Source organism: Lepisma saccharinum, chromosome 13 (assembly GCF_977018435.1).
Source record: "Lepisma saccharinum chromosome 13, izLepSacc3.1, whole genome shotgun sequence".
Taxonomy (NCBI): Eukaryota; Metazoa; Arthropoda; class Insecta; order Zygentoma; family Lepismatidae; genus Lepisma; species Lepisma saccharinum.
Window position 1 is genome coordinate 10563330 of NC_139241.1, and position 14866 is coordinate 10578195.

Consider the following 14866-nt stretch of genomic DNA (forward strand, 5'->3'; position numbering starts at 1 on the left):
TTTTAATGACGATTTATTAATAGAAGCAGTGAAAAAGCCACTAATTTTATCTTATAGCCTTTTGGAACATACTTTAAGCTTCAATTTGAAAGAAAAAATGGCATGATAACTGCAGTGCCTTTTAGTGATAATGCAATTTTAGTAACGTCAGACGTTGACACAATAAAAATCAACATTATTTACAATACAATATTTTTTTCTGACTCTCAATGCAAAGGAATCTTGGTGATAACTTTTGAAATGGAATACACATAAAAAAAATTCAAAGTGATATGTCGATTTGACTCTTTAGAAATAACTTTTTCTGTTAAGCACTGCAGGTCAGGCCACCACCATGGCCTTGGCAATGACTGATCCGTGCAAAATTCTGAAACTTTAGCCTCCTGTTTCTCAGTAACTATGAGGTCTAGAGAATAAAAAAAAAATGCATGTGTTCATATCTTGTTAGTATTAACGAATACACTAAGTTTCATTAAGATCTGAATCGGTGGGTGTCATGACCTGGGTGATTTGACGTAGAATCAGTCATCTGTTTTTTCCCGTCATGATCCGCCCCCACTCAGAGGGCTCTGAGCAGGGGAACTTAAATTACAACAACTTGCTGGTTAACGAGGCTCTGGCGCCTGAAGTCGCAGCTGTGATGGTTTTATTGTATTCTGCCATGTGGATTTCTCATAGCCTTATAACTAGAGCCTGGATTTGTATGCAATTACTAGGGCTAGGATTTTCATGACTTAGCATATTTTTTTTTTGGTAAGGGTGATGTGTTCCCTAAATATATAGATATAGAATTTCTGGTATTTTCGTTTCGCTTTTAGGATTATGCAAAACACCTAGAAACTTGGCATCGGTGGACGAGAAAGCTACTTTCCTGTACGTAGCGACACAGTATGTTACCTTGTACAAAAGTATGTATTTTCATTCGATCTTTCTGTGGGCGCTTTTTTTTCTTTACAATTTGTTTCGAAATATACAAAGAGCTCTATTGCATATTTTTATATTCTACAGTAATTCGATGTGAAAAATAATTAATAGTTTACAAAATTGGTTTCTTAAATATGTACACGTTGCTGTGCTTTTTTGAGTTTATAAATTTTGATGCAAATTTGAATTTGAACAACTTATGTCCTTAAAATTATGTTGAATATGTTCAAATAAAATAAATATCTAGCAGAATTCTTGAAATTTCTTGGATACTCTATTATTATTAATATTACATATTCTTTGATACTACATATTTAGCTACATATCCTTTTTATAATACATATTTTATCAATTATTGTTACATGTTTATCCATATTGTGTACTTCGATATTGCATAAAAATCCGGGGTCTACTTATAACCATTCGTCCTCGTCTTTGCGATTAACCAAAAGAGGCAGAAAATAACAAAAATAAAAGAATAGTGCAAATACAGATCCACCATCTACCTTTCGTAACAGATACCAGCGGCGCGTGCCAAATCCTTTTGTATCTCGTGGATGCAGGATCAGGCAGGTAATTTATTCTTATAGTTGCAGCCGGGGTATATCGTAATCCAGTTTTCTTTCCGCTTGTTGTACCTTTCTACACTTTTGTTTTTTTCTCTCGTGTGCCCCATGGCGTGTCCTTTATTCGTGCATCACTTGGTTTACGATTCAATTCCGTACCACTGGCACTCAAACCCATTTCCAGGTAGGTGTCTGAAGTCGCAAGGCTCGGCAAACATTTTCACGGATGTTGAGTTTCAATTATTCCCAAGGCTAAACGGGATTCGGATGCAGTTTGTGGAAAAGCAATAAATTCACGTCGGCATTGTGTGCCTGGTTGGGCGACGTACCTAAGGGAGCTTTCACACCGAAGCGACACGAGCTAATTAAATTTAAAGCAAACCGCGCATGCGCGAACAGATGGAGGCGACACGATGCACGGATATTGGAAAAAAGGCCCAGTCAGATCGACACGCAAGCAACAAGCAACAGGTGCAACTTGTAGTGTCGCTTCGGCTCGATCGGGAGTTTTCAGACCGAAGCGACACGTGTCTCTTGGAAACCAATCTTGAGAAATAAACGAACAGAAGCGACACGACAAGCTGCACGTGTCGCTCTGACTGGGTCGTATTCTCAATAACCGTGCATCGTGTTGCCTCGGTCTGTTGCCCGCGCATGCGCGGTGAATGTTTCGCTTTAGAGTGAAGAGGCTCGTGTTGCTTGTCGCTTAGTGAATGGATGATATTCAGCGAACAACTTCCCCCACAATTCCTTGCGCAGGCCCGCAGCCATGATTGTGGCAAATGTTTTGGAGTGTGTTGGAAGCCCGTTTCATAAGTATTGGGATCACAGCTTTTATGGCAGTGATTCAAGGTACAAATATAACGATTATATGCCAAATGTAGTATTTCACATTTCGCTAAGACTCTTAACAATGACCAGAGTATCTAAAAAGATGCTATTTGCCACAAAACAACGCCATGAGAAACATGCTCCATAGTCCTGTATTTCTTCGTAACACGAAGAAATACAGGACTATGGAGCATGTTTCTCATGAAATCAGTCGGGCCTATCTGATAGTGCAGTGACTAATGCTATCCCTTGTAATCGAAGGATCCAAAATTCGATTCCCGGTGGAGGGGAATTAAAAACAAATTTAAAAGAATATTCTTAAAAAAATGTGAATTAAAAACAAACTTTGTCTCGTGAAAATGATAATTTATAGAAATGTTCTGAAGTACAAAATTGTGTACTATATTTTTTAAGGCCGTAACGTATCGTTGTCACTTTTCGTATGTGTATTGAGACAGCCATAGAAGATATGCTGAAAAGTATATACAAATATACGCATACTGCGAACGCATCCTCTGATTGATAAGCAGCATTTAATTTTCTTTTATTTTCTTTGTGAACGTTATTAGAGATCGTACAGCAACCACACGCGTTGCAAAGCATGTGGATGTAAAGAGTAGCATAAAAGTCAAATAACGTTAGCCATAAACACAGTATTTGCCTTTTAAATACGATTCATATTTCACCTTGGATTGGAAAAATCACGCCATCTTAACCACCGAAGAAACTGTATGAAGGTTCTCTCACAATTAATACATAAACAATGGCATGCACACAAGACAAACTCATTATTTCACCAAAGAAAACTTCATTAGAAAATCCACAAAAATACAATTAAAAATGTTAAACATCGGATCATTTTCATGCACGCAGCATATGCTTCGCTTCACGCTTGCTCTGGTTTGCCGGACTGATGCCGGACCACGTGCGGATTTAGCCAATTTCCCATCATGCTCTGCGTTGCTGACGTCATCCATTCTCCTTGTGGCTTGTCGCATGTCGTTTCGGTCTGAAAGCTCCCGTACATTGAAGGGGTTCGCGTCGCTTGGCGATTCCGTGTGAAATCACCGTGTCGTGTGTTGCTTCAGTCTGCGCGGTCAATTTACAACTCTACGCTGGGAAGAAATTAAGCACTGTCGATGCCATCAGTGTTGGCGGGACTGACAGAGACGATTCCACACAGGTAAAACAGCGGCAGCGAAAAATCAGGCGATACGTTACGTTTCGACCTTACAGCAAGGTCTTCCTCAGACTGAACCAAATTAAAATTAAATAATACTGGAAGATTTACATATTGTGTTGTTTTACAATAAATTCTGCCTAGGTCAGCAGGCTTAATAGCGTTGCTACATAATAATAATAATAATACAGAGTGGACAGTGACATTTCTTAGGAAATGTTTCATGCACTGCTCTTGCATAATGTGGAGGGGCCCCATCTTGTTGGAAGTACAGGTCATGTGAATTAGGCAGTTGTAACTGTGGAACAACTTGAATCATTAGCATTTCGAGATATTTATCGCCTGTGAGTGGTCCATCAAACAAAATTGCTCCTCAAACACCAGAACTTGAAATACCACCCTGAATAGCATGGCCGTATTTAGAGGGGGGGTTTCTAGGGTTCAAACCCCCCCCGAAACTTCTGACATGTTGGATTAATGGAAGTTCAGAAACCAAAATTTGTAACAAATTTTCAATTTTTTTTTCGAAGCATCACAAAAATACATGGAGACAATGTTGAAACGATCGAGCTAGAATTTTCATACATTTGGAATTCTGAAACTTGAGTGAAACAGGATTTATTCTCAGAATCGTAGCCCACCCGCGACCCCTCCATTATCACTTCTGTTGTCATCTTTCCAGTGATGCTCCTGCGTCACAAGGAATATAGATTGAAGATTCCCTTATGATTGTCCCAAAATTCCCTTTCCAGCTTTTAAATTCCCTGTCCGATAAAGTCGAAAATCCCCCTTGATAGGAGTTCAAACCTAGGATCTCCAGTTATGTAGCGCATTACGTTCGCGAGTGAGGTTACAATCCATGCACCAGGCTAAGTTTTTAAAAAGAATAACTGGTTCCACAGTTTTCAAAATTCCAAAAATTTAATTTTATAGTCAAACAACAAAAGCTTTATGACTAAAATTTCCATTTAACTTTTAAATCTTTTCTCTTGAAGGTATCTAAAGTTTAATGACGAAGTATAATAATTGTGCATTTCAGTACACACTGTATGAAACGTAAAAAAAACAAAAAGAAACTTGTGCTGGATATTCACTCATCTGCTGGACTGAGTAAGCTCCCTCAAGGATATAACAATAATATAATAATAATAATTATTAGTATTAGTATTATTATTATGGAATAAAATTGTTTTATTATTATGAAATTTTAATTATTATTGTACAATTATTGTTATTATTTTTATTATTCAAATTTCTGGCGACGCCCATGGGAAGAATTATGAATGAACCCCCCCCGAAATTTTTTCCTGCCTACGGCCATGCTGAATAGTGACACCAGGCTGGTTTAGTTGTTGCTCTAATGTTAAATGCATGTTCTCAGTATACCAGTAAACATGTTAATATGACCGGATAATTTGAAAGAAGCTTCATCAGTCAACATAATGTTATCCTAAATTATTGAATTTTCTCTTAATTTCGTTCAGCATGATCTCACTAAATTGCATCCGCCTGTCTGGGTCGTCCCCCAATAAGCCATGAATTAGCCGTGGACGATACGCTTTAAACCCAATAGTTATAATGAGCATCATTGTTATAGAGTAACGCGACGATTGTGTTTACACAAACCCTATTCCACCTACTGTCCACCTACTTTTGGTTCACTCCAGTGGCCTAACTAAGTCAAAGGTCTGGGGTATGTCACTGTGTCATAAGGTCCTAGGCTATGAATAGAAATAAGTTTACCAACTCATAAGCAATCAGGTTGCCAACTCATAAGGAATAAGGTTGCCAACTCATAAGGAATAAGGTTGCCAACTCATAAGGAATAAGGTTGCCAACTCATAGGAAATCACGTTGCCAACTCATAGGAAATCACGTTGCCAACTCATAGGAAATCAGGTTGCCAACTCATAAGCAATCAGGTTGTCAACTCATAGGAAATCAGTTGAAATCAGTTTGCCAACTCATAGGAAATCAGGTTGCCAACTCATAGGAAATCAGGTTGTCAACTCATAGGAAATCAGTTGAAATCAGTTTGCCAACTCATACGAAATCAGGTTGCCAACTCACACGAAATCAGGTTGCCAACTCACAAGAAATCAGGTTGCCAACTCCAGAATCACAATCATCGTCATATCACTGATATGAATAATTTTATTTACAATTTCTGATCGATTTTTCGCCTGTATTTTATTCTCTAGACTTCAGGCTTCACAGATAGCCTAGCTGGCCTAGAATATACGTTCCTGGTTCACTCTGTATATTTGGAATTGAGTTTGATTTATTAGTTTATAAAAATTATTATTATTTTGATAGTATTCAATGTTTGCATATAATATGTGCTTCTCCTTTCAGAGCACGATGATCCTGGGAGAGGTGCAGCCTGGCCGGGCTGTGGACTGAGGATGGTGGGCGACCCGGGAAGCCCCGAGACGTGGCTTTGGGCTGTGACGGCCGGTAGCGCGGTGGCCCTCGTGGCGGTCATCACGGCATGCATCTGCGGCTGCAGGAGGACTCCCAAGTAAGTACTTGCAATGGACATCTTAAATCACGCTATGTTGTGTCAGATTCCTTTGTGAATGTATAGATGAGAGCGAGTAATGCGAGGGAACCTGTTTCGACGATTCTCATTAGTTGTATTCAGTGCTCGAAGTGGGGGGAATCCTATTTATTTATTTACCCTCAACAGAGACAAGTCTCCAATTGCAGAAGGTAGCAATATAAAATTTATACACATGTACAGTGAACGGCAGTAAAACTGGGACACCCAGATACTGAACCACTCGCTTTCCTCCAATCCCTCTCCCTCTCTTTGAAAGAAAGAGAGGAGAGAGAAACTCTTTTTCTCTCGTCCTCTTTCTCTCTTTCCTTCTGGGCCTCCTCCATGGCGCAGTGGTAGCGTCATTGCCTTGTAATCAAGGGGTCCCGGGTTCGATACCCGGTGGAGGCACAAGTGGTTCGGATCCCACTTTAAACTGTAGGTCCAGTCCCGATTAGCCTTACAGTGCATAAAGTGGACTTAAAACACCAACTCAAACCAACTCTCTTTCCTTCATTCATTCTTTCTTTCTTTCTTTCTTTCTACTTATCTTTCTCTCTTTTTCTTTCTATATTTCTCTCTTCTCTCTTCCTCTTTCTCTCTTTTTCTTTCTATATATCTCTATCTCTTCTCTTTATCTCATTCTCTCTCTTTATCTTTCTCTTCTCCTTCTTTCTTTTACTTTCCCCTCCCCCCTCTCTCTCTCTTTAAAAGAGAGAAGAAAGGAGAAAATACTTTATATCTCTCTCTCCCCTCCTTCCTTCTTCTCTTCCTCGGAGATAGAGAAAGAGAGAGAAAGAGTTGTGTAATCAATTTCATGATCGATTTCGCCGATAGTAGAGAGAGGAAGAAAATAGGAGAAGAAGAAGGATGAAGAATTCTATCTGAAGGAGAGAAAGTGAAAGGGAGAAAGAGAGAGAGAGGAGAGAGAAAGCAGAAATAAAGAGAGAGAGAGAGGAAGGGTGCAGGCCTCTTTCTCTTCCTCTGACCTCCGTCGTGTGTTACCTAACTCGACGGCGCTGATAGAAGTTGGCATTGAACATTTTCTATTAAAATCCACTTGTCGCCGCACAGTTAGGCAACACACATAACGCCTCGCAGGAAAACTACTAGTTCAGAATCTAGGTGTCAACTTGATTTGCGGGTGACTGTACGCATATATAAACACCGAACATACACCCATCCTTTCTCTCACCATCTCTCCCTCCTGCCGCCTCCACACACACACACACACACACACAAATATTCACATACATATCAGTGTTTGGAAGTAACTCAGTTACAAGTAGCAGTTACTTTTTCTGAAGAAATGTAACTGTAACTAGTTACTTTTAAAACCAAGTAGCTGTAACTGAGTTACTTTTTTCGAATAGAAGTAACGTTTCAACAGTTACTTTTACAGTTACATTTAGAGTTCTCGATGACACTTAAGTTGCTATATAAGGGTCGTAAATTATTGGTATTTAGGACTCAAAGTGAACCAGAACCATCCATAAACTACCAGTTTCTGCTGCGATACAAATGTCCATCCTTTGTTACATTAATTCCTGCAAACAATGGAAGAGGAAAAGAGAAAGTTGTCGAACTAGCATTGTCTCCTGTCCATGGCCAGTCCCTAGGCTCTGGGTTCCAAGCATTTCAGAGTGACAGGTATATCACAGGTTTCATCTTTCGTTTGGTAGTACTTAATTGTAAGCGATATGAATAAGTCTGAAGAAGGATGGATTTCCCAGAAGCAGGAAGATGAGATTAGGAGGAGGATTCTTTCCTATTGCTGTCAGTTTGCCATTTCAGTTGTGTGCTGTGAAGTGTCTAGTTTCTGTAGTTTGTTCAGCTGTGGCCTCATAATTGTCCCCCTCGTGTAAGCAGCATCTGATAGATCTCTTTCTTTTTTATTACAATTAGTAATCGATTTGTGTAATTTGTTTGCAAGAAAATTTCCAATAGGAAGTAACTGTAACTGAGTTACTTTTTAAATCGAACAACTGTTACTTTTTTAAGCAAGTAACTGTAACTAGTTACCTTTTAAAAAGTAACTTTCCGAACACTAATACATATATAATACATAGCACATAAAAATACATACATACACACATCTTGCTGACAGAACAAGTTTACTACTAAACTGTAACAACAAATGTTTTCAGATATTTACACATTTCACCTGAACCACACAAAACACGCATCACAAACACTGGTACTATTTTTTTTGGGGGGGGATGCTGTTTTTTAATGTTTTCTTTAATTTTATATATGAAAATGATAAGAGCCACTGCAAGAGCCAAAAATGAAATGTTGGTAACGAACCACACAACTGTCTACAGGCAGACCCTAGACTGTTCTCGCGCTTTTTACCTGGAATCCTTCGCTTATCTCTTTTAGAATCGGAGTACATGCATACGGTCACGGGCACATCTAAGCCGAATATTTGTTGGATGAGTCACTGCTGGAAAATTGAAAGAAAAGCACATTTCCCTCCCAATAATAATAATATTTTACTTCATCTTTATTTCAATAAATTATTAAAATAAATGCAATAAATAGGAGTAGTTGCTCAAGTTACAACCGTCCGACAATATCTTCGCCTGACGAGTCGGTCTTGGAAAACTTCGAAACTTCAGAGAAATTTTTCTCAGTAATGCCTGGCTAGTGCGCGCTACAATCTTGTCATATCAGATAACGTACCCAACCACCACACGAAGTTCCACCCCAAACTCAATTTCAGGGTGTAAGGGGTAACCTTCTGGTAAGGCACCCAAAAGTCGACCCACTTCCACTTCCACTCCTTGGCCAACGAGGTTCTGGCGTCTGGACTTGCAGCCAGTATAATCCTTTGTAGGGGCGTGTTTTGTCCTTATATGAGCTGACATCTTCTTTACAGCCTGAGCTTTTAACAATTTTTAGTCGTTAGACCATGTTTAAGGCGAATAGGGACAATTACGCACCAGGCATGCATTTATACTAATATCGTTGGAATGAGCAATGCTACTAAAAAGATTGATTGATTGATTGAGTTAGTGTTTTAAGTCCACTTTATGCACAGTAAGGCTAATCGGGACTGGACCTACAGTTTAAAGTGGGATCCGAACCACTTGTGCCTCCACCGGGTATCGAACCCGGGACCCCTTGATTACAAGGCAATGACGCTACCACTGCGCCATCGGGGAGGCCACTTCTACTAAAAAGATCTCCGCTAGAAATGAAGAGTATGAATTTCTCCTCATGTGGCAAGTGGAAGCGGTTTCCTAAGTTGATTATTAAGCCTTATACGATTTTTGAAAAATATGATGAATTAGTATTTACCGAATCCCATGTATTCCTTATGGGACTTCAACTTCAAGTTACGGCTCATCAAATGGGAGTTTCGACTTTTCCTACTACTATGACATAGTTCAACGTGTCCTTTTTCCGTCCATGTACTTTTCTACGTCATCGGATGTTTGATATTCCCGAGAGAACGAATAAAATAATGGTCCCATAAGCCTACTGCATTTCTCCTTGCCTCCTACGGCCATCCTGGCAGTGTTGCCAAACCTGATGTGCATAAAGAGCTAAGTTTCACCATTAATATAGCTAAAGAGGACTTTCAAGGAACTAGATTAACGAAGGCTGCATAAAGTGCCTACTAGGGTAATTTTAGTTGTCAGAGGGGGGGGGGGGGGTGCTGCTATTACCGTTATCTTTAAAGTGATGGCAATTTATTCTTAGTTTTCACCGCCTAGATTTGGCGGCATCACCAATCTCAATAATCCAATGATGTTAATATAAAATCGAAAATAAAGGGTTCCCGGATAACAAAATTGTCATCTTCATCTTAGCCACAGCGCTATATATAAAAATACATGGGGAGGAAAGAAGAGGTGGGTGACTCAGCCTATAGCTATACGAATATCACGCCACGTGCAAAATGTACACTCATGGCAAAAGTTGTTATTTATGGGCCGGAGCCAGTGGTGGCAACAGAGTGGGGCAGAGGGCGGGTGCCACAGTTCACAGTCAAACGAGTGCACGAAAGAGCCAGATCTGGCTTCAAAAGAGCGAAGTTGGCAACAGTGATCAGCAGCTGCCCCAGCGAGAAAGACCTAGGGGAAATTGTCCCTCCTCGCCTTAAGGGACAGATCCCCGTGTAATGCGATGGGCGCAAATAGCCTCAGTGCTCAAGCACCCAAGATATTTGTTTGAATGAGAAAAATGAATGAATTAAGGTAGGGGGCACAAATATCATCCCCTAGTCATTTTTGCTTACCTGGAGACCATAATAAATTACGTAAGAACTCCAAAATTTTATATAACCTGCGTCAACTATCTCTTTACCTGGAAACCGAGTCCAAGCGCCTGTATAATCAATTGTTAGTACCAAAAAACAATAATTTCGAAAGTACTCGCATATCGCAAAACAAAAAAGAGCGTGCCTAATTTCGTCCCCCCAAAACAAGGTCGCAAGAAAGAGAGTAATAATGATTTGCCAAGATATTCATGTTACTTACAAAAGGTCATTACAAAAAATTAGTCCAAGGTGGCGAACTGAAAACAAATTTAGAACTACTCAGAAACAATATTATGTTTACTTTAAAAGAAATTTAAGTTATTTCTTGTTTGTAAGATGAACCTTTAGCCTTCGAAGCAAGTATCACAAAAAAATTGCAACGTTTTGGGCGCCGTAGTCGTTGAACGATATGAAACATTTGTACTGCGGATCCCGTGGACTAAATTAGGAACATGACGGGGGACGAAATTAGGAACAACCCTCAAACTAACTTGGCGGTTCCTACCTGTCCAACAAGTGACCTTGACACGCACGCACCCTTCTATAAACGTACCTACGCCAATGACATCCAGCGAAAATAAAACCTACTCTCATACTGGGCTTAAATGACTGCTAACAATGATATTGCAAGAAGTAACCTTATCACGAAACCGAAACTTCTTTATTACACCGGACCATCATTTGTCTTGAGCCCAAAATTTTCACAGCTGGCTCTGTTTGCCTTCCCCAATCCTCAATGCTGGCGCCGATTGTGCTCCGATATACCGAGGCGGACGAAATTGGGTGCGGGGACAAAATTCGGCCCCCCTGCCTTTCTTTTAAAATGAGTAATGAAGTTAAGAGGCGTAATTTCTTAGGAGTCTCTCTTCAATTTTGTTTTAGTTAAGGAGCTTATCCCCGTATTGCGTGACTGTCTAAAATAGCCTATATGCTGAGGTGCCTATACTATGAAAATCAATCAATCAGTTTTCTTACCCATAGCCTCTCTGTGATAGGGCTTTACATACCTTTTCATTTGTTTCAGTTAGTTTCTAAACTGTGTCTTCTTGGAAACAGAAGATGAAAAAGCGCCTGTGAAGAGACGCAGAAATGCTACCCAAAAGCTTCATCTTGTGTGAAATCGTCGAGATGAGAAACGAGATCTCATGCTGTGTGGGGAAAACAGCCGAGATCAGGATGTCTACCTCATGCCTCGCGAATGGCTCCAGTGGCCTTGTTCAGTCGCCGCCTGCCTGCATAAGCGCAATTAAGTTTTTTGGCAATTAAGCATTGTTGCACCGGGAGAGCAAAAGTAGCAATTGCGAAATGCCTGCGTCGTAATGGACTATTTTGGTAATGTCGATTAGCGAGCCACAGGTTTTAAGAAACATTCATCTCTCTCTCTTTCTACAAAGTAACTGTCTGGTATCCTAAACCCGAAGGTTCATTGCAACATACTGTGCAACGGGTACTGTCTTGCTCATTCCCTCCTTTCCGCCCGTCTTATAACGATACAGTACCGCTGCTCGCCGACCTCCATGGAGGAGTGGTTAGCACAATGCATTATGCCAGAGGTCCCAGTTCATGGGTGTTCTTTGTGAGTGTCCCTTCGTCACTCATCCTCGTCATCGCGATTAGCCAAAAGTGGCCAAAAAGCGATGTGAAATAAACCATACTAAACAGTACTGCTGCTCGCTTTCCATTCCGCACGTGTACACGATTGATTGATTAATAGTAATAGATTATATGATGGATTGATTTGGTTTAGTTTACTTAACTTTTCTGCCGCTTTTGGCTAATCACGATGATGTAGATGAGTGATGAAGAAATTGAAGAACAGACACACTCAAAGAACAAACCATCCCTGCCGGGATTCGAACTCGGGACTCTGGCGTCGTAGCACGCTATGATAACCACTTCGCCACGGGAGTTGACATATACAGGGTGTATCAGAAGTGATAACGCAAACTGAACCGGTGAAAAGTGCGCGATGGCAGAAGCAAAACAGTCTCAGTAAACATGGGGTCGTAGGCTATCCGTTTGCGAGGTAATTGCGAATGTAAGGTTAGGATCCCACACGGACTTGATTGTGTGTACACGTCGTACGCTTGTCTCCTTGCCCATTCCGTGGTTTTTTGTTTAAAACTGAACACTGCCGAAAGGGGGTGTTGTAAACAAACCATACGTCCTGAGCAGGGAAGGCTTAACAGGCACGCCACTTGTAAAGTGACAATCCTACTATGTGTACAAACAATGAAGCCAGTAGCGGATCGTAACCATAGGTTGGCAATGATCGCGCAAACTGTTCGTTTGCAACCCCATGTACTGAGATTTTTTTTTGCTTCTACTATCGTGCACTTTTCAGCGTTTCCGTTTGCGCTGTCACTTCTGATACACCCTGTATATCCATCTTGTAAACTCTGTTCACATGAAGTGGCACATTTGATAGGGTTGAACAGTTGAAATATGTGCCACTTTATGTGAACAGTAGTGAACAACAGTCCAGACGGACAAATTTCCTTCCGTTGAATGAGGCATCATTGCCGACACGTCACTTGAGTAAAAACCACTTGCCTCGAGTCTGTCTTGTACAGAATTGGTCAGCTTTTTGTTATTCGCGCCAACAAAACGGAACTAAAATTTCAACAGGAAACACGAGAAAAAAATATTTCACGTTTTGAAATCTGACGACAGATGTTTATGAAAACGCCAATTTTATATTGAGGGTATCTACCAGTCAAGTATGTCAACGGTAGGTCAAGGAAAAGTCAAGAAATTATGCTTTTGGTCAAGAATTTTTGCTATTTTTTTTACAGTATAGTGAACTTACATTGTTATATACCTGTACTGGGATTTGATAAAATTGAATAATTGGAAGTTTAAAATTGTGTTGAATTGTAGTTAGGATTTGTTCATTTTCTTTCCTAAGATTAACATCCTTGTATGCTTGAAGTTTTGTAAAAATATTAAATAAAGTAATGTGGCCATTCCCCATCCAGAATGAAGTCTAAAGCATTAATTTGTACATGCATTAATAACTACATGTAAATCAAGTCAAAATCTCTTGTTAAAGTACAACTTCATTTTTCATCTTAACCGGCCTTGTGTTAGAGGTTTTTTATTGAATAAAAATATATATTCTTCTTAATTTTGCAACTACACCTAAGTAGGGGACGATTAAATAAATGCTAGGAAAAAATGGGGGGGAAGGTCAAGAAAACTGCAAGAGGTCAAGAATTTTGGATTTGTTATTTTGGTAGATACCCTGATATTGCACAGCTAGCAGATTTAACCTCCCCGCAGTGCAATTCTTGCACCGAAATGTTTTTATCGTACATTTGAACTAATGAAACTACCTGTTTAATAGGTTAGTGCGAACTTGGCTTAAGCATTGAACAATTAAGTGCAGGAGGAAGTGAAGGAATCAGAGCGTTGCATTGCATCCTGCCTGTGTCGATCGGGAGATACGTGCCTTCAAGGGTCCCGCTGCGGGGAGTGATGAAGTAAGATTAAGCTGCAAGGGATAAGTAGTTATTGTGCTTACTTGATGGCCATTCATCGTCGCGATTTACCAAAGAAATAGAGAAGCGGCGCGTGTGTTCTTGAGTTGAGTTCTTGTTTTAGGTCCACTTTAGCACAGATAGGCTAATTGGGACTGGACCTACAGTATAAAGTGGGATCCGAATCACTGTGTGTCTCCATCAGGTATCGAATCCTGGATCTTTTGATTACTATACCGCGTTTGGTAGAACCTGTCCCGCTTCCCGCGCTAGGGAGCGCTCGACAGTTTCGGTGCCAATGAGAAACGAGGAAAAAATCGTCTGCTGGGCAGCGAGGAGCGAATGGAAGCCAGAAGAGAGGCGCTTACGTAGACGCTGTTGTGACGTTGCGTATTTTAATTGGCTGCCTGGCTTTGACTTTCCCCAGCACGGAGAAAAGGGAGCGACCAGCTAGCGCGAGAACCGGGACAGGTTGTAACAAACGCGGTATAGGTGATGACGTTAACACTATATGCCATCGGGGACAAAATAGAATTAGGAGAAGAGTGATAGTTTCACACCAAGTGTGCATTCATTTCAATGTCGTCAGAATGGGCAGTGCTACTGAAAAAAAAAAAAAAACATTGTACAAGAGAGTTTGAACATCTTCACATGTTGCAAGTGGAAGTGTTTTTTTGAAGTTGATTGTTAAGCTATTATGTATTTACAGAATCCCATGCATTCCTTATGGAGAAGTAACTTTAACTTACGGCTAATCAAATGGAAGTTTCGCCTTTTCCCCACCACAAACAAAATCTTCAACCTGTCCTCTTTCCGTTCATTTGTTTTTCTACTCCATCGGAAGTTTGATATTCCAAAGAGAACAAGTAAAATTAAACTCTCATAAGCGTAAGTTTCATTCCCTTCTATACAGCGCACAACCCTCTGCAGTTCGCCGCGGTGTGGGAGGGGAGGTAAAGAATAAAACGGGGACTAGAGTAGTACGATAATTTCTGTGATTTAGTGGATAATTCTGTGTCCCATTTATTTATTGAAGCCAACTTCGGTGGCAGAGAGTTTAGCACATCTCGTTAGGATGGT

General features: G+C 40.3%; 1 protein-coding gene across 4 annotated transcripts in view; it reads left to right on the plus strand.

Moving 5' to 3' along the window:
* The window catches only part of LOC145997166 (uncharacterized), a 177374-nt gene that overhangs the window by 85689 nt on the left and 76819 nt on the right, over nt 1-14866 (plus strand). For 3 of the 4 annotated variants that reach the window (XM_083133846.1, XM_083133848.1, XM_083133849.1), the window contains exon 2: nt 5857-6022. The exons of the other annotated variant lie outside the window; for it this stretch is intronic. In XM_083133846.1, coding sequence (XP_082989972.1) covers nt 5907-6022 — 116 coding nt within the window. In that variant the 5' untranslated portion in view covers nt 5857-5906. The remainder of the gene's footprint in view (nt 1-5856; nt 6023-14866) is intronic. 4 annotated transcript variants of the gene reach the window in all.